At 39.2% G+C, this 21,226-nt stretch overlaps 1 protein-coding gene across 4 annotated transcripts in view; it reads right to left on the bottom strand.

The window, feature by feature from the left end:
* GTF3C3 (general transcription factor IIIC subunit 3) overlaps positions 1–21,226 on the bottom strand; it is a 95,571-nt gene that overhangs the window by 48,492 nt on the left and 25,853 nt on the right. For 3 of the 4 annotated variants that reach the window (XR_016394070.1, XR_016394067.1, XR_016394069.1), the window contains 2 exons: positions 19,365–19,517; positions 2,589–17,972 (listed from right to left, as the gene is read on the bottom strand). Coding sequence is in view for 1 of the 4 variants with exons in the window: in XM_022567303.3 (XP_022423011.2) it covers positions 17,850–17,972; positions 19,365–19,517 (276 nt within the window). In the remaining 3 variants the exon portion in view is untranslated. Of the gene's footprint in view, positions 1–2; positions 17,973–19,364; positions 19,518–21,226 lie in introns of those variants that run through there. The other variant, XM_022567303.3, reaches the window with a different exon arrangement.

Below are 21,226 nucleotides of genomic sequence, written 5' to 3'. Positions count from 1 at the left end.
AATAAAAAGGTGTGTGATAAGCAAGACTTTGGGGGGTTTGCAAAGCCTCTGGTAGCACTGGGGTTGCTCCTCATCCATAGCCACGTGCTCTGCCCTCTTTCCAGACCCAGAAGAGGTCCTCCTGCTGCCAAGTTACTCGAGTCAAATTGGTGAATGGTGGGTGATTTCAGGACTGTCTCTAACAAACCACCTATCATACCCATTAAACTCAAAACATAGCCTTAGCTCTCAGCAGCTGATGGACCAGGGAAGAAATCTATTCGAATCCGATGCTCATTAAAAGTGATGTGTTTCACATACTTCTCTGAAGTGCAAGAGAAATGATGCTTTTCAAGTGACAGATTTCTTACTTCCTGCAGGAGAGCCACCAGTTCAGGGACCTGTTTCTCATGCTCTTCCAAAGCCCTTTCAACATCATTGAATCGTTACCCACAGTAGCACCACCAACTATGTCATATCCCAACCACTCTCCAGCGACTCCCTGTACCGGCAAATGTGAGCTGTCTTTTCTTCTCCACCGTGAGCATCTGGGAACCCCTATTCCTGACACGCTAGTTCTGTTTGGCAGTTGAGGGCATCCTGAACTCAGGGCACAATGAACTGATCAATCTAAGTTTGCTTGTTCAGTACCTGTAATTCATACACAGACTCTACCACTGGGAGACTATTTAAAATGCCTAAGAACTTTAAAATTCAGATAATGGGGCTTCCCTGGTGGCGCAGTGGTTGAGAGTCTGCCTGCCGATGCAGGGGACACGGGTTCGTGCCCCGGTCTGGGAGGATCCCACATGCCACGGAGCAGCTGGGCCCATGAGCCATGGCCGCTGGGCCTGCGCGTCCGGAGCCTGTGCTCCGCAACGGGAGAGGCCGCAACAGTGAGAGGCCCGCATGCCGCAAAAAAAAAAAAAAAAAAAAAAAAAAATCAGATAATGGCATTAATTAAGAATGTCTTAATATGGTCCCTCAAATCTGTACAGTCCAATATGGCAGCCAAAGCTATTTCAATTTTAATTTAAATTACATTTAAATAAATTAAAATTAAGTATAATTTAAAATTCAGCTCCTTAGTCGCACTAGCCCCATTTCAACAGCTCAATAGTGTCTAGTGCCCACTGAACTGGACCGCACAAACGTGGAACATTTACATTACAGGAAGTTCTATTGGACAACACTACCTTAAACCATGGATCTCTGCCCAAACTCTTTCCAACACTCATTAAATGTCTATGCTTCTATAATTCCCAGGTGTAGTGAGATGACATGCCTGTTCCTAGCCTTCAACTTCCATATTAACCTTCTTTCCATTTCTAGGTTGGGTGCTGGGGGAGCACAAAGCACTACCCTGCTCTTAATACCCTGACCTCACCGCTCCCAGGAATTCTGGGGAACACTGAAGGGCTGTACCATACAAAGGGGACATAAGCATGTGTATGATACATTCCTTAGCCTATTGCCAACAACAGCGAGTTCTGGGAGCTGGTTATAATCAGCTCCCCTGTTGCTATGAGCCCAGGGATCCCTGGCACGGCAATGCAGCATGCCTACAACTTCTCTCACCTCCGCAAAGTGTTTGGAAATTAACAAGCGCATCACAGGGTATCCCAAGTATCAGTGACTTTCTATTTTCAAGCCACAGAGACCTTATAAGTATTAGCTCATAGAATGACTAGTAAAAGGCAGTTATTTGGGACCAACAACTCTTGGCATGGCTCCCCTTGTGACAGCTTTTCACCACCCCCACCCCATCTAGAAGACGGCCAGGAGTTGCCTTATGGCCTGGAGCCAAGTAGAGATTGAGGTAATGCTGGGTCAGTCTGGACCCCCAGTCCATTCCTGGCAGCCTCTCAGCACGTCTGCACCTTTTCCAGTTAACAAGGGAGTGCACCTTTGTGTAGGTAGACTCTGCCACCAGTCAGTCATAAAGGATTCCCGCCAAAGAAAACCCCATGACCTCAAATGGAAGGTCTCTTCTGGACAGGTGAGGCTTATAGGTTTCTGATTCCTACTGCCTTTAATGGATTATTAACATCTCTTCTCACACCTACAAGGCCAATTCTGCCTCACCTGCTCCAAGGTATTCTGCTAGCTGATGGGAGTTGCCCTGTGTGGTTTTCTCTGATTCCCTATAGTATAGTCCCCGCTTTCCCTCCTTCCTTCAGAATTAACAATTAGAAGAATCTCGGGAGTTTCTTTTGCTTCCTGAGATGCCTGAAGTTGGCCCACAGAAGCCAGTAGGCCTCCCCATCTCCACTGCCTTTAAAAACATATATAAGTTCTTGACTCTTCCTAGAGAAGACCTCTGGCTTGTGATGAGACTAGAATCATTTGTATAAGGCAAAGCCAAAGCTTGCTATAAAGCCCTTTAGCAGGCAAGTACCTGGGCCAGGTACCCTCTCCGTATTTTTAATTCTTACATCTCCAGGAGGGCCTAGTAAATCCTCCAAAATCCACCTCTGTCTCTTAGTCTCTGAGAAGTCTAGCCGTGTTTCTATAGACGCCTCTCCCTCCCCCAGCACCCACTTTCTGCTTCCAGAACCCACCAGCTTTCCACCCAGGCTATTTCAGTGGTCCTACCATTTGTTCCCTACCTCCTGTCAGTCCAGATGGAGGTGGGATTAGTCTGCCTTCTATTGGGATCTTCCTAAGAACTCCACCTGATGTTCCAGGATCTTCCTGACTTTCATAAACACAGTCCAACTTTCTTCTGAAGCTTCATGTTGGCCATAAAAGGAAAAAATTATAATAAATTTTATTATGCTGAAAACTTAAAACTTCAATTTAAAAAAAAGACACCATAAAGTGAAAAAAAAACAAGTGAAAGACAAAGATTTAATTCCAGATTAAAGAATACCTACAATTAAATAAGAAAAACAGAACCCAATTTATTATTATTATTTGTTTGTTTTTGCGGTACGCGGGCCTCTCACTGTTGTGGCTTCTCCGGTTGCGGAGCACAGGCTCCGGACGCGCAGGCTCAGCGGCCATGGCTCACGGGCCTAGCCGCTCCGTGGCATGTGGGATCTTCCCGAACCGGGGCACGAACCCGTGTCCCCTGCATCGGCAGGCGGACTCTCAACCACTGTGCCACCAGGGAAGCCCCGAACCCAATATTTTAAATGGGCAAAGGATATGACAATTCAGAGAAGAAAAAAATCAGAGAAGAAAATTCAGCAATTCAGAGAAGAAAAAAAAATCCAAAAGGTTTATAAATATAAGACGATAGATTTCAACCTTGGTAGTAAGCAAATGCAAAAACCATTTTTGTCCTATCAATTGGGAAAAAAATATCGGGTGTGAAGTGGGCATGGGGAGACAGCTAACCTCGCACAATCAACACAGCCACCTGGGAGTGCAGCTTGATAGCATTTACCCGACGATTCTGAGTATTCTGACTATACACAGAGAGGCAAGCACAGTTCTTTTCTTTTTCCCCTGGAAGGGTTAAGTCAGTAACTACAAGTCCTTTGCATCCTTAGAGGAAAAGTCTAGGTCGTTCCGGACACAGCAGAACTTCAATGTGTTAACACGCTAACCGGCTCTGTCTCTTTTCTCAGGCTTACCAGAGACCCTCTAGAAAAACAGTAGGGCTGGGAAGAGATTACGGAGAAGGGAAAAACCCCGTCCTGTCATTTAACACTTCTGAAATTGTCAGGATATTTTTACCTTTTGATAATCTCCCGGCAATAAAAATCAATGTGAATTGTTCTTTACCCATCCATAGCTGGTTTTAATCTGCGCCTCAAAAATGGCACGAAAGTCGTGCTTTCCAACCTTTTCCACGTCGTGGCACACGATAAATGGCACTATCTGTAAGGCACGCAGGCGGCTCCAGGATTCTGTGGCCTCCGCAAGGCCTGACGAAGCGATCAGCACGGCTCCGGCTGGAAGAATCTCGCGCTTGGGAAGGTCTATAAATACCATGCTCCCTCTAGTGGTCAGAGTCCCTACCTTTCTCCTTCTTTAATCACAGAAGAGAAACACCTGAAACGGGGAAGACGCGCCTCACCCACGCACAAATTTACCAAGCATCTCCTAACAAGGCAGAACTAATTCTGCAAAGTGTTTGTTAGAAAAATACCTCTTTCAGCTGTCCGTAGGTACGCAGGTGGGCTTAAATAAGAAACACTTGTTTTGCTGCATTCAACCCCCTCTGAAACTAGAAACTGAAATTAGTCTACACCACTACCTAGCTCTAGAAAGAGGCAACAACTGACATCCTTAGAAGTCGCTATCCCAGGAGTGACTTCCTCAGGCCCTCTTGACAAGCTGAGGGCTCCTGAGTCTGAGCTGTGTTTATCAGCTTTCTCTTTCCTCTTTTCGCTTGAACTCCCTTTTCTGAATACAAACACCTGAGTGTCTTTGCTAAAATGCCAAGTGGTCTTGCTAATGGTCACTCTGATCCTAGTTTGCTTATCCTGAGTCCAAAAACAGGGTAGATTTCTTTTCGTGCATGGTGTGGGTACCTTAATAGTTCCTAGACATTCTTTTGCTCAAGGCCAAAAAAATGGGCAGCAAGAAACACATGTTAGGGCTCCAGCTATCCTCTCCATGGTGATGGAGAGCAGTGCAAAGGAACAGAGCTTTGGGGATATGATTGCCCAAATGTGGAGAGTGATCTTGCAATTTTTTCTCTTCAAGTAAAAATAATTAAGCTTATTTGGGGGAAAAATGTTAAAAGCTGGCATAACTGTATTAAGACCATGAAATGATGAAGTACAATTCTAAATTTATAAAATGTACAGCCATCTACTGCATATAAAAAAAATCATTGTTCCTCCTACTGGAATTATTTATAATCAAGCAATCACATACCTTGAAATATAAATGAATTTATAAGATAACGGTAACTGCCGCAAAGAACTTGTATTAGACTGTTTTGTAACCTTTAATTTTCTCATCTCTTCAATTTTCCTTTTTGTCTTTTTAAAATTCTATTTTCCCCAGCCCTTTCATGGAATTAATTCTGGCAGTTACATTTTTAATTTGATAAATCTCTCTTTTATTCTTTGAATATTCCTTTTCATAGCATTTTCTCTTCATGTATACAATATCTTCTCATCTGGGAATATTAATTACATTTTCTTTAGTTTTCTACTTCCTGCACTAGTTCTGTTCCCTTGAGTTTCCCCCCCCCATCCCCTACCCATTCGCTTATATGAATCTCTGTCATTTCAGAGGCTTTCTTCAAACGTCTAATGATCATTAGCTGCCTGTTCAGACGAATATCAAGGTACCTCCAAGCTGACTGGGGCACAGTGAAAGTGGGAGGGGTTTGTCCACTGGCAGGTTTCACCGGGAACCCCCAGCTGTCAGCATCTACAGGTCTTTTATCTTGGGCCAGGTTTTCCTGAGAGGAATCCTCTAATCCCCTGCTTGGAGGATATTAACCTGGCTGCCAGGTTTCTGGGAGTTTAATAGGAGAAGGATGCTGAGATCACTGTTCCGTGTGTAGACTTTTACTTAATCCTCTGCTTTTGGTGTAACACTCTGTCTTCAGCTATGCCTGGTATTCCTGCATCCAGAGATCCTGATTCAACAGCTCCAGAAAATAAACCACTGGTGTTCTGCAGGGCAGGGGTGAAGTGGTAACCTACTCAAGGTGAATAGGGCAACTGAGAAGATCTAACAGCTTAACAGACTTTCAACTGCTCCACCTGTTTTTAGCCCCACCTCACCTGCCTTTGGATGTTGCTGACGTCTCTGATGCGTGAGCCTCTCAGGGCTTGAATCAACTGGCATGCGACTGCCTCTCCACCACCTCTTGTGGGCACTTCGCTTTCATTTTCCTCTGGCATGTTCAGTTGCTAATTGCCTATTTGCTTTTTACTTTCCAAAATTATTTCATCTGCCTGTCTTTTATTCTCTGTGGTCTTGAGTTTATGCTGTATTTTTTGTTTGGCATGCTTTTGTCTTTGGGTTTTTTGGATTTTTTGTTTTTTGATCTTGAAACCTCTGGGGTGTCTCTGTAGACCAGTTAGTTGACTGTTTTCAGCTCTTAGCGACTTCAGGCTATGCCTCAGCTTCGGAGCCAAGCCATGCTCTTCTCACGGGGGCCCCCAGCCAATGACTGAGCAAGGTGGAGAGAAATAACCCAGATCATGCTCGTCTCTGCTGAATTCTAGGCAACGACTGAGCAACGCTGGAACGCAAGGGCCTAGCTGTGTCCACCATTAAGGAACTCTTCCAGTGGGCAATCTGTGCTCCAGAGCTCCCCATTGAGCTGGGTCAGACTGTGTCATCTGCATCAAAGTCTGATGGCTCCCCCTGCCCAGGCCTGGGCCTGTTTTCCTCACAAGTGTTACTCATCAATACACCTTTTGTTTTCAACACCTGCTTCCTAGAGAATGCAACTGGCATGCTAGCTTATGTAAGAAAGAGTATCTCTTGGAAGGATACAGAGTTATCTTAGAGAATCAAATGAAGAATTCACTTGTGAAGGAAGAAGCACTCTAGGTACCTCAGCAACAGGACTCTGCCCGACTTTCCTTTAAGGCACTGAATTGGTGTAATTTAGTTCCAAGGACACTGAACTTCACCATCATCTCTCAAGGCTGAGCTTCAAAATATCAGGAAGAGAGAATATGATTGGCCCAACTTGAGTCAAGTTCAATTAGCAGTGGCCAGGAGGACTTAGTACTAATTGAGGGCCATTTCCATAGAGGGAGGAGGTGTGAGCTAATAGTCATCCAAAAAAGATGTTACTGCTAGGCAGATGCCATTTGCCAGTGATTGTACAGGTGAAAATGAGGGACAATATTAGGTAGATATGTCTTATGAGCTAGATTCAGAAAAAAGAGAAATACCACTTATTCTGGGTCACCCAGAAAAAAGAGTAATCACCCTCCCACATGTCTGCCATTTACTATTTGGAAATAACTATCATGTTTCCTTTTGAGTCGTCTATAGTCTAGGCTAGGTATCTTAATTTCTTTCTAGAGTTCTCCATTTATTATTTTTTAAAGAACCCTCACTTTCCTATTTGTCATTTTCTGGAGAGATTTTATGTAAGTGGAATCTGATCAGAGTGAAGGAGACTTACTTTTAATGAGCGACTAGTAAACTAGCCACAATCTGCATTTTTAAAATGGATGTTCTTGAACTTAAGTGCTTATTTTTTTTCTAAACTCTTATTTGTAGTTCATTTAGTTTTCATTCTTGATTCATATGGGTACTTATTATAACTTTTAGTTTTTTCACATGTATATTTGACAACCTCTTATATCTTTATCTAAATTGTTGATGTTAAGGAACCTGGTGGCATATTATCATTCGTGATTTCTCTCCAGTTGACATCAGTCTATCAAGATTCATTCTTCAGGTTTGGTCATTCTGCCGCATTTCTCCATTCAATCCACAAGCATATTACCACAGGCTTCCTCAAATACTGTTGAAATCCAGACAGATTGAAGTTATGGTAGTCCCCTGAGCCACCAAGTCCCCTTCCAAGGAAGGGGAGCACATCTAAAGAACATCTCTTCTACATGTACACAAATTGGCTAGAATCACGTCAATATCATGCTCAAATGGTTTCCAGCATTTCCTCTTGCCTGTTTCAAAAATTCAGTTCATTTGATCTTCTTCTTTAATATGCCTCAAAAATTACAATTTGCAGTTTCAGAGCATAACAGCAATTGCTTTGGGGACTATGGACCTGGAGATGAAACTCATTTATAGTTATCCCATATCATATTGTTAACTACTTGGGCATTAACCCCTTCTCTTCCATGCTTTTCTACCTTGTTGAGTATTAATGCGTCTTACAGAATTAACTACTATAAGAAGCACAGTGGTCAGACAATTCTATGGTCTTATGTTGACTTTACATCACCAAACAGTAGGCACATTCCTACTGTAATTACTCTGAAGTTTTTTAAAGTCTCTCTATTGTGGATTAGACTTCATAACACTACTTACAATTCAGTGACATCATCCCTGGTTGCTACATGTCCTTCCCTCTTGTGACAAAAGCTGAAAAGCATGAATGTTAAATGAAAAAGAAGATGGAATAATCGTGGATCAGTTAGGACTTTTCTGGGTGCACATAACAAATTCAAGCTAGTGTAAATTTTAAAGTGCAATTTATTACAGAATCAGGGCTATCTTACAGAAAGAACCCAAGGGTAAGAATGCAGCCTTACAAAGGATGGGAATGGAGAACTGGAAAATCTCTGGGGACCCAGGGAGTGCTCTCTCCATCTCTCATCTCTGCTTCTATTAATGAACAGGCTTTTTGTCAATGGAATGGGTTAACTTCTAGTTGGCCCACAAGGAAAGCAGAAAATGTCCTCATAGCTCTCAAGTTCCAGTCCCACAGAAAGGCTCTATCTCAATTCTAAAATTCCCAGGCAAGGGGGGTGTAAACTCTTGACTGGCCCAACTTGGTTCAGGGGCAGACTCCCTGCTGAATCAACTGTGACCAGTAGAAAAGAATCTCATTGCATAAAGTGGCTATCAGGATCCCATGGATGGGGTGAGGATGATGAATTATTAGCTTTTTAAAAGACACACCAATAGATGTTTCCAGGCTCTTAATAGGCAGAAGGGCACCTTCAACCAAGAGCCGAGGGGGTAGGGGCAACTCCTCCCCCCATCCCCCTCCCATCTACCATACCACAGGCACTGGGCCTCCGCTACATGAGAAAACCTCTTTAAATCTCAACTGCCCAGCTTTAGCAAGAAGTAGGCACTCAGTAAATATCTACTGAACAAATGAATTCCTGAAGGCAGGAATTGTGAGAAACTACTTCTCTCCTGTTCTCTGGTGCACAGCTATGGTCTCTAGAAATTGCACAGATGGCAGAATAGGACTTGAGTTCACCTCCTCTCACAAAAACACCAAAATCACAACTAACTGGTGAACAGCCATTGACAAAAAAGACTCAAACCTACAAAAAAAGATCTTCTACGCCCAAAGACAAAAAAGAAGACACAATGAGATGGTAGGAGGGGCGCTTTTCTGGTATAATCAAATCCCAAACCTGCTGGATGGGTGACCAACAAACTGGAAAATAATCATATCATAGAGGTTCTCCCATAGGAGTTAAGAGATCTGAGCCCCACATCAGCCTCCCCAGCCTGGGGATCTGGCATTGGGAGGAGGAGCCCCCAGAGCATTTGGCTTTGAAGGCCAGTAGGGCTTGAGTGCAGGAGCTCCACAGGACTGGGGGAAACAGAGACTCCACTCTTGGAGGGTGCAAACAAGGTTTCACGTGCACTGGGACCCAGGGAAAAGCAGTGACTCCACAGAATCCTGGGCCAGACCTACCTGCAGATCTTGGAGGGTCTCTGGAGGAGGTGAGGTCAGCTGTGGCTCACTGTTTGGGCAAAGACACTAGTAGTGGATGCCCCAGAGAATACTCATTGGCCTGAGCTCTCACGGAGGTCACCATTTTGACAGAGACCTGGACCCACCCAAAAGCCTGCAGGCTCCAGTGCTGGGAAGCCTCAGGCCAAATAACTAACAGGATGGGAACACAGCGCCACCAATCAGCAGACAGGCTGCCTAAATCTGTCCTTAGAAAACAGTTGCCTATAAACATACCTCTTGACATGGCCCTGCCTACCAGAGTGACAGACCCAGCTCCACCTGCCAGTGGGAAAGCACCAGTCCCTCTCACCAGGAAGCCTGAACAAGGCCTTGGATCAACTTCACCCACCAGGGGGCAGACACCAGAACCAAGAAGAATTACAGTCCTGCAGCCTGAGGAATGGAGACCACAAACACAGAAAGTTAGACAAAATGAGATGGCAGAGGAATATGTCCCAGATTAAAGAACAAGATAAAACCCCAGAAGAACAAATAAATGAAGTGGAGACAGGCAATCTACCTCAAAAAGAATTCAGAGTAATGACAGTAAAGATGATCCAAGATCTCGGAAAAAGAATGGAGGCACAGACCGAGAAGATACAAGAAATGTTTAACAAAGAACTAGAAGATTTAAACAACAAACAGAGATGAACAACACAAAAACTGAAATGAAAAATACACTAAAAGGAATCAATAGCAGAATAAATGAGGCAGAAGAACAAATAAGTGAGCTGGAAGACAGACTGATAGAAATCACTGTTGTGAAACAGAATAAAGAAAAAAGAATGAAAAGAAATGAGGACAGTCTAAGGGATTTCTGGGACATTAAATGCACCAACATTCACATTATAGGGGTCCCAGAAGGAGAAGAGAGAGAGAAAGGATCTGAGAAGGTATTTCAAGAGATAATAGCTGAAAACTTTCCTAACATGGGAAAGGAAACACTCAAGTCCAGAAAGCACAGAGAGTCCCAAAGAGGATTAACCCAAGGAGGAACACAATGAGTCACATATTAATCAAACGGACAAAAATTAAAGACAAAGAGAACATATTAAAAGCAACAAGGGAAAAGCAACAAATAACATACAAGGGAATCCTCATAAGGTTATCAGCTGATTTTTCAGCAGAAACTCTGCAGGTCAGAAGGGAGTGGCACAATATAGTTAAAGTGATGAAAGGGGGACTTCCCTGCTGGTCCAGTGGGTGAGACTCTCCACGCTCGCAATACAGGGGGCCCAGGTTTGATCCCTGGTTGGGGACTTAGATCCCACATGCACACCGCAACTAAGAGTTCACATGCCACAACTAAGAGTCCACATGCCGCAACTAAGAAGCCCACATGCCGCAACTAAGAAGCCCGCATGCCGCAACTAAGAGTCTGCATTCCGCAACTAAGAAGTCCACATGCTGACTAAAAGACCCACAAGTCACAACTAAAGATCCCACACACAGCAACGAAGATCCCGCATGCCACAACTAAGACCCGGTGCAGCCAAAATAAAAAAAAAATTAAAAAAATAAATATTAAACAAATAATTATAAATAAGGTGACGAAAGGGAAAAACCTATAATCAGGAATACTCTACCCAGCAAGGCTCTCATTTAGATTTGATGGAGAAATCAAAAGCTTTACAGACAATCAAAAGCTAAGAGAATTCAGCACCACCAAACCAGCTTTACAACAAAGGCTAAAGGAACTTCTCTAGGTGGAAAAGAAGAGGCCACAGCTAGAAACAAGAAAATTATGAATGGGAAAGCTCACTGGTAAAGGCAAACATACAGTAAATGTAGGAAATCATCCACACACAAATATGATATCAAAACCAGCAACTGTAAGAAGAAGGGAGTACAAATGCAACATATTGGAAATGCACTGAAAATTAAGAGACCAGCAACTTAAAACAATCTTGTATATACAGAGACTGCTTATAAAAATGTTATGGGAACCGCAAACCGAAAACTACAATAGATACACACACAAAAAAGAAAAAACAATCCAAACACAATTATAAAGATACTCATCAAATCACAAGAGAACAAAAGAGGAAGGAAAGGAAAAAGAGCTGCAAAAACAAATCCAAAACAATTAACAAAATGGCAATAAGAACGTACTATCGATAGTTACCTTAAATGTAAATGGATTAAATGCTCTAACCAAAAGACACAGACTGGCTGAATGGATACAAAAACAAGTCCCATATATATGCTGTCTACAGGAGACCCATTTCAGATCCAGAGACCCACACAGACTGAAAGTGAGGGGACGGAAAAAAGGTATTCCATGCAAATGGAAATCAAAAGAAAGCTGGAGTAGCCATACTCATATCAGACAAAATAGACTTTAAAATAAAGACTGTTACAAGAGACAAAGAAGGACACTACATAATGATCAAGGAATCAATCCAAGAAGATAAAACAATTGTAAATATAAATGCAACCAACATAGGAACACATCAATATATAAGGCAAATACTAACAGCCATAAAAGGAAAAACTGACAGTAACACAATAATAGTGGGGGACCATAACACCCCACTTACATCAATGGACAGATCATCCAAACAGAAAATCAGTAAGGAAATACAGGCCTAAATGACACATTAAACCAGATGAACTTAATTGATGGTTATAGAACATGCCATCTGAAAGCAGCAGAATACACATTCTTCTCAAGTGCTCATGGAACATTCTCCAGGACTGATCACATGGTAGGCCACAAAGCGAGCCTTGGTAAATTTAAGGATACTGAAATCATATCAAGCATGTTTTCCGACCACAACGCTATAAGATTAGAAATCAACTACAAGAAAAAAAAAAACTGTAATAAAAACACGTGGAGGCTAAACGATATGTTACTAAACAACCAATGGATCACGGAAGAAATCAAAGAGAAAATCAAAAAATACCTGGAGACAAATGAAAATAAAAACACGATGATCCAAAACCTATGGGATGCAGCAAAAGCAGTTTTAAGAGGGAAGTTTATAGCAATACAATCTTACATCAGGAAACAAGAAAAATCTCAACTTAAAAAACCTAACCTTACCCCAAAAGCAACTAGAGAAAGAAGAACAAACAAAACCCAAAGTTAGTATCAATAGAAGGAAAGAAATCATAAAGATCAGAGCAGAAATAAATGAAAGAGAAACAAAATAGAAAAGATCAATGAAACTAAAAGCTGGTTTTTGAAAAAAATTGATAAACCATTAGCCAGACTCATCAAGAAAAAAAGGGAGAAGACTCAAATCAATAAAATTAGAAATGAAAAAGAAGTTACAACAGACACCACAGAAATACAAAGGATCATAAGAGACTACTACAAGCAACTATATGCCAATAAAATGGACAACCTAGAAGAAATGGACAAATTATTAGAAAGGTATAATCTCCCAAGACTGAACCAGAAAGAAATAGAAAATATGAACAGACCAATCACAAGCACTGAAATTAAAACTCTGATTAAAAAACTCCCAACAGGGCTTCCCTGGTGGCACAGTGGTTGAGAGTCCGCCTGCCAATGCAGGGGACATGGGTTCGTGCCCCGGTCTGGGAAGATCCCACGGGCCGCGGAGCAGCTGGGCCCGTGAGCCATGGCTGCTAAGCCTGCGCGTCCGGAGCCTGTGCTCCGCAACAGGAGAGGCCAAAACACTGAGAGGCCTGCATACCACAAAAAACAAAAACAAAAACAAAAAAACTCCCAACAAACAAAAGTCCAGGACCAGATGGCTTCACAGGCGAATTCTATCATACATCTAGAGGAGAGTTACCACCTATCCTTCTGAAACTATTCCAAAAAACTGCAGAGGAAGGACACTCCCAAACTCATTCTTTGAGGCCATCATCACCCTGATACCAAAACCAAAGATACCACAAAAAAGAAAATTACAAGCCAATATCAGTGATGAACAAGATGCAAAAATCCTCAACAAAATACTAGCAAACCAAGTCCAACAATATGTTAAAAGGATCAAACACCATGATCAATTCGAATTTATCTGAGTGATGCAAGGATTTTTCAATATCTGAAAATCAATTAGTATGATACACCACATCAACAAATTGAAGAATAAAAATCATATGATCATCTCAATAGATGCAGAAAAAGCTTTTGACAAAGTTCAACACCCATTTATGATAAAACAAAAAAACTCTCCAGAAAGTGGGCATAGAGGGAACCTACCTCAACATAATAAAGGCCATATATGACAAACCTACAGCTAACAGCATATTCAATGATGAAAAGCTGGAAGCATTTCCTCTAAGATCAGGAACAAGACAAGGCTGCCCACACTCACCACATTTATTCAACATAGTTTTGGAAGTCCTAGCCATGACAATCAGAGAACAAAAAGAAATAAAAGGAAACCAAATTGGAAAAGAAGAAGTAAAACTGTCACTGTTTGCAGATGACATAATCCTATAAATAGAAAACCCTAAAGATGCTACTAGATCTCATCAATGAATTCAGTAATGTTACAGGATACAAAACTAATACACAGAAATCTGTCGCATTTCTATACATTAACAATGAAAGGTCAGAAAGAGAAATTAAGGAAACAATCCCATTTACCATTGCATTCAAAAGAATAAAAGCCCTAGGAATAAATCTACCTAAGGAGGCAAAAGAACTGTACTCTGAAAACTATTAGACACCGATGAAGGAAATTGAAGATCGCACAGATGGAAAAATATACTATGTTCTTGGATTGGAAGAATCAATATTGTCAAAATGACTACACTACCAAGGCAATCTACAGATGCAATGCAATCCCTATCAAATTACCCATGGAATTTTTCACAGAACTAGAACCAAAAGTTTTACAATTTGTATGGAAACACAAAAGACCCCAAATAGCCAAAGCAATCCCAAGAAGGAAAAATGAAGCTGAAGGAATCAGGCTCCCTGACTTCTGACTATACTACAAAGCTACAGTCATCAAAACAGTATGGTACTGGCACAAAAACAGAAATATAGATCAATGGAACAGGATAGAAAGTTCAGAAATAAATCCATGTGCCTATGGTCAATTCATCTACGACAAAGGAGGCAACAACAGAATGGAGAAAAGACAGTCTCTTCAATAAGTGGTGCTGGGAAAACTGGACAGCTACATGTAAAAGAATGAAACTAGAACATTCTCTAACACCATACACAAAAATAAACTCAAAATGAATTAAAGACCTAAATGTAAGACTGGATAATATAGGGAATTACCTGGCAGTTCAGTGGTTAGGACTGTGTGCTCTCACTACTGAGGGCCCAGGTTTGATCCTTCGTCAGGGAACTAAGATCCCACAAGCTGCGTGGCACAGCCAAAAAATAAATAAATTTTAAAAAAAGACTGGCTACTATAAAGCTCTTAGAGGACAACATAAATCATATTTTCAAATTTGACATATTTATGTCAAAGGCAGGACACTCTTTGACATAAATCATAGCAATATCATTTTGGATCCACCTCCTATAGTAATGAAAAAAATAAATAAAAATAAACAAATTGGACCTAATTAAACTTAAAAGCTTTTGCATAGCAAAGGAAACCATAAACAAAACGAAAAGGCAACCCACATTATGAAAAAAAATCTTTGCAAATGATGCGACCAACAAGGGATTAATCTCCAAAATATACAAACGGCTCATGCAGTTCAATATCAAACAACCCAATCAAAAAAATGGGCAGAAGATCTAAATAGACATTTCTTCAAAGAAGACATACAGATGGCCAATAAGCACATGAAAAGATGCTCAACATCACTTATTATTAGAGAACTGCAAATCAAAACTACAATGAGGTATCACCTCACACTGGTTAGAATGGCCATCATCAAAAAGTGTACAAACAATAAATGCTGGAGAGGGTGTGGGAAAAAGGGAACCCTCCTACACTGTGGGTGGGAATGTAAACTGGTACAACCACTATGGAGAACAGTATGTTAAAAAACTAAAACAGAAATACCATATGATCCAGCAATCCCACTCCTGCACATATATCTGGAGAAAACCGTAGTTTGAAAAAGATATGGATACCCGAATGTTCATTGCAGCACTATTTACAATAGCCAAGAACGGAAGCAATCTAAATGTCCACTGATAGGAATGGATAAAGATGTGGTACATATATACAATGGAATACTACTCAGCCATAAAAAAAGAATGAAATAATGTCATTTGCAGCAACATGGATGGACCTAGAGATGATCATACTAAGTGAAGTAAATCAGACAGAGAAAGACAAATATTGTATGATATCACTTATATGTGGAATCTAAAAAACTGATACAAATGAACTTATTTACAAAACAAAAACAGATTCACAGACTCTGAAAACCAACTTATAGTTACCAATGGGGACGTGTGGAAAGGAGGGATAAATTAGGAAGTTGGGATTAACATATACACACTACTATATATAAAATAGATAACCAACAAGGACCTACTGTATAGCACAGGGAACTGTACTCAATATTCTGTAATAACGTATATGAGAAAAGAATCTGAAAAAGAATGGATATATGTATATGTATAACTGAATCACTTTGCTGTACACCTAAAACACAACATTGTAGATCAACTATAAAATAAAAATTTAATTAAAAAAATAGAAAAAATAAAATGAAAACTTTTTTAATTAAAGAAAAATAGGCAGAAGGCCTGGAGGATAGAAAAAATAACTGCTCATCTCCTTCTTCTTTCTAAAGTAAACTTATGCTCAATTTTTATGTTGTTACTTGGAACTGTAGCAAGTATGTTCCTCCAAAGGAACATCTCTGAGCAAGGAGTAGCTTGCTAGTGATCCTGAACATGCTATTTAATCTCTCATAAATAAGATGGGGATGAACATAACAACAATAACACCTACCTTGCAGGTGATTCTCCGACAGAATCAGAGTTAATGTACCTAAAATATCCTGCACTGTACTTAGAACACAGTAGCATAGTAAAAACACTCAGCAAATGGTAGTTATGATTTTAAATGTTAAACAAACTCATGCAATTATCAGCTTTTTTTTCTTAGAAGACTGCTAGAGAGATTTATTGTGTCCTCCAAGGCTATTCAGCAGATACTGGAGTTACAGCACAGTGAGTTTAATTCAAGAGAGAAATTCTGAACACAGAGTACTCAACTCCACAGGATTCCAAGACACAAATCTACCTGATCACTCTATCACAGTCGGCTTTATTATTACCTGCAAATGGCATGAAATAAAATATATATATAAGCATATGAAACAACTTTTATTACAAAAATAAAGTTTATTTAAATTCTATATATACACACACATACACATACACACATACAGAGTGCACCATACATTTACTTATTACATACAAATTCTGCTTCTCAACTACAAAGTTATGTATACAGTGTAAACAGTGGTAAGAATTCCTAAAAAGCCCCCACTGTACTTCTTTCATCCTACGTCTCATACTTGTTTTCCTCCCACAGTTGGACTGGGTCTTATAATCCACATGTACATTTATTATAGTATTTGTTTCCCCCTAAAAAGAGACTCTAAAAAGCTCTTATTAAACCAAGTATATCTAACAAGTACTGTTATCTTAGATCCAAGAATATGTAATATTTGAGATAAGTAAAAGGTTTTTATCTGTTTCGACTTCATCAGTAACACCTTATTCCATACATACAATTCCCTAGTCTTCCTATTACATTCCTAGTGATCTTGAAATGAAAACCAGGTCATGGCTATTGAACCTAGTCACCTTTTCTTTTTTTCTTTTTTCTTTTGGTCAGAAAGCCGAACATTGATAATGCATTTTTGTATTTGCCTCAAAGCAGTTTGCTATGAATTAAGCCCAGCCTCCCAGCTCTCAGTCTTTATGGCTAAGATACATGCAGGTGAAAAGTAAAAGATTAACTCCATTACTTGTCTTCCTACCACATAACCATTTAAAATAAGTTTGCAAGGAACTAAGTGAATTACATAATTGTGCTGACATAAGAGTCCCAATCTGTCTTTCCTCTACTAAGCAACCTCCTTTTCTATGTATTTGAAAAACTAATGGCAATCGTAACAGGGCACTAAGAAATGGATGACTGACAACAATGATATATGTAGAAATGTAGCAAACATTTCTTTCAAATAAATATATGCTCAAGGTCTGTATTTAAAGAACTGTATTGAGAGGTATTATCCTTCTCACTACTGTATTCCAAACACCTATCACAGTGCCTGGTACATAGCAGGTGTTTAATATACAGTATTAAATACACAAATGAATAAATGGTGTGAAAAAAAGTGTATTCAACTCTATGCTGGTTCAATGGCTAATACTGTCCATTTCAGTTTGGGGGACAACTTACCAAAAAATGGTAACAGAAAATGACAGACCAATATAAAATTCTTGCAGGAATGATAATTTTGCATATCTACCAAAAAATTATTATCATATATTAAAAATGAAATACACGGATAATTCTGAAATTATCATGTCCATTTTTGGGTTAATAATAAGCCCTGAGACAGAAAATACTGGTCCATGCACAGCAGCTGCCCAAGCTGCTTTCCCAGCTGAGGGGCTTTATATAGAACAATAAGTATATAAAAGCTTCTGAGCCATTCCAATATTCCCGCTGTTCTGATATATGAGAGACAAATTGTAGGCAATATCTCTTCGTAAGTCTAACTGGTCAACTTCCATACCCTAGGGGGGAAAAATATATGAATGAGTTATATTTCAAACTGACAACCAGGACAATTTTATGGCAAATAAATAGTTTTGTAAGTGTTCAAAAAACTATTAAAATTCATAATACTAAAAAAAAATTATAAAACTAGACATATACCTTGGATTTAAATTTTTATTAGGTAATGCTGATTCAGTTAATTGTTACAGTAACTGTATCATCAAATATTTTTAAATGTGTAACCAATAAGTTAAAGATAAAAGTTTCATCCGCAAGACATGGCAGAATGAACTGTAGATGAATTAGGATTTAAGAGTAAAAAAGTGAAACCATAAAAGAAAAATACCGTTGAAAAATACAATATTATCTTGGGTAGGAAAGGCCCTTCTAAGTATAACAGCAAAAGTAGAAACTGTAAAGAGAAAGATTGATATGACTTCATAAAAAATGTAAAACTTCTGCATGCAAAAAAAAAATCATAAACCAAATGACCAGATGGGAAAAAAATACCTGTACTATATAACAGAAAGTCATATAAAGAATAGGTCTAGGATGGCATACACCAAATTGATTATAATGATTACCTTATGAGTGTTATTACCTTTTTTTCTACTTAAATAACAAAGCAACGAACTCAATGGAATAGATTAGATCTATGTTCCTAATCTTCCCCATGCAAAATTTTGTAGTCAACTGAAAAAACATCTGCAACAATGAAAAATGATACCTATAAAGCTTAAGGAGCAATACATAAAGTACTTAGGAAATGAAGAACACAAAAGTATATGTATTTCATCAGCATAACTGTAAGAATATGTATTCATTTGCTTAACGGCTAAAGTTGAACAAGGGTAATAGAAAACAGTTGTGAGGGAATGTGGGGATTATGAGTGCAACTTAAAAAAATTAACTGTGAAAACATACTTTCCTTCAGAAATTAAAAATCAGGCTTTAAACACAGACTATCATAGTATTGGCAACACTTCACCCTACATTACATTATCTTAAACAAAACTGCATTTATATTGGTCTTTCATTTTTATAAAGAATTATGTTAGTTACACTTTTGAACTTGGAAATGAATAATGGCTACATTACTCAATATTCAGGCTTCCTGTCTACCATCTCACACCTGTTAACCGCAGGGGCTATCTTAGGATAACTGAAATGGCCATAACCAGAAGTCATATATGGCCACATGGTTGCTGATCAGGTCATTAAGGCCAGGATATCAAAGAATTACTTGTTGCTGAACATAATTAAATAAGTGCATTCAATAAAGGGAAAATATATTTTAATATATAAGCTACAATTAATTTCACTGTCTGGACCACTACACTGAGCTAACTGCACTTATCTATAGATGAGATAAGGTGACTCCTCAGTTTTTAGAGTAAATCATACAATACCTCTACCATGAATGGAGGGAGCTCCAGGGCCTTCTGATAATAGTGGATTGCAAGGTGAATCAGCCCCAGTTGGTGAAGGCCACGGCCCAAATTGTAGAATGATTCCTGGCAAGGCCCACGTAGACTGAGGTATCGATTAAGAAAGGAAAAGCCCTACCAAAAAGAAAAAGATAAATAATTCAATAGTTCACTCATTTGACAGTATGTGCCAGGTATAGGAATACAAACATTTTTTTTCAGAAAGACAGTGCCACCCTAAAAGAATATATGCCTGTGGTGTAGTGTCATATCACAATATAGTCAATATCTCTTCTGAAGGTGTAAAAGAGAGATTTTTTTAAACTAAAGACAAAAGAATTCATAGAAAACAAAGCCAAATGTTACAACTAGCTGTTGAAGATCTGTAATCTATAAGCACACAGAATATATATTTTTATGGTTTCAAGTTGGCTTCTGTGGCATTAGAGGCCAGTAATATTTTAGGTTTGAGATACATGTCTAAAAGCTTGACCAAAATATAAAATCCAAGCCCTTATAATGACAATTCAGAAAGTTTCATCCTCATGAGCAAACTCACTTGAGCATATCTAACCTTTCTGGGTAAATGGTACCCTTTATATACCTCTCAGAACCTTAATAACCTCTTAACCTTAAAAAACTTGTTTTTTTTTCCCCCTCTGAAAACTTCTGACTCAACAGTTTTATGGAGAAACTGATTATTTCAGAGCCTAACTGTAATGATGCAGGCTCCCTGTGTGTCACAGTGTCCAAAAAGCAACTTGCTTCTTCACTTCTTTTTGTATTCACTTTCCCCTTTAATGCAGCTTCAACTTTTATCATGCACGGAAAGCTTCAAGTTGCAAGGTGCAAGTATCTGATGTAAGTAATTAAATAAATATATTACCTGAGTTAAGAGTAAGTCAACTAATTTGTACGTACAAAAATAAAATGCAAATTTCCTGGGTGATCTGCTATGTAATAAATGGTCACAAATTTTCCTTCATAAATTAATAATAAAAATTAAGGAATTCTTTAGAATTAATGCATTCTAGGAATAAAAATTATGCTCAGTAAACAAATCATACTTTCTGCACAATAAATGAACCCATTTGAGTACATGAATATGACCTCTACTCCACTGAAAAACATGGTTCTCTGTTAAGTAACAGCAGACAAACAATCTCAGAAATATCTTATCTTCTTATTTAAAAATGAGAAATTTAAGGACAAAAATCTGAGAGAGAACGTTTTCTTTCCTTTCCTAACTACTTAAAAAACAGGTATATACATGCATCAAATATATAAACATAAAAACTGAAATATAAGCAAAAGTGTTGAGGATACAGGGGTGTACAAGACAGGTAAGATCTCTGATCTCTTGGAGTTTATATTTTTACTAGAGGAGACAAGTTATGTAAAAGAGTAAACAAGAAAACAAAAAGGTAATTTCAAACTGCTTTACGAACTAAGAAGACTTTAAAAGAGCAAATTGTGGTGATGATGTAAGGAAACAGTCACACAGGCACGTATTCATACCTTATTGTATGTATATATTATTATATTTTTTTAATTAATTAAAAAATCTTAAGGACCTAGAAGGCTGGAAGCCTCTGAGGCTCCAGAATATAAGGAAGTCTGCACAGGGTTCCTTAAGATTCTGCCTGTGTCGTCTTCATTTATGATCTGGCTGCGCACCCTTTTCTACATGGTTGCATAAGTCTTAGCCAGGAGTACCCCTAGATGTTGGTCCATGAGTGCTGAACATAGGGATAGGTGTTGGGTACTCCCAACATGTGCACTAAGCAGGTGCTACTTTTGAAGCAGAGTAACAAAAGCATTAAGTATATTCATTTTTAAAGAAC

This window comes from Delphinapterus leucas, chromosome 8, assembly GCF_059928025.1.
Source record: "Delphinapterus leucas isolate spDelLeu-1000000601 "Yukka" chromosome 8, BTC_Dleu_Yukka2, whole genome shotgun sequence".
NCBI lineage: Eukaryota > Metazoa > Chordata > Mammalia > Artiodactyla > Monodontidae > Delphinapterus > Delphinapterus leucas.
The sequence above is the reverse complement of the archived record's forward strand: the minus strand, read 5'-3'. Positions and strand labels throughout refer to the sequence as shown.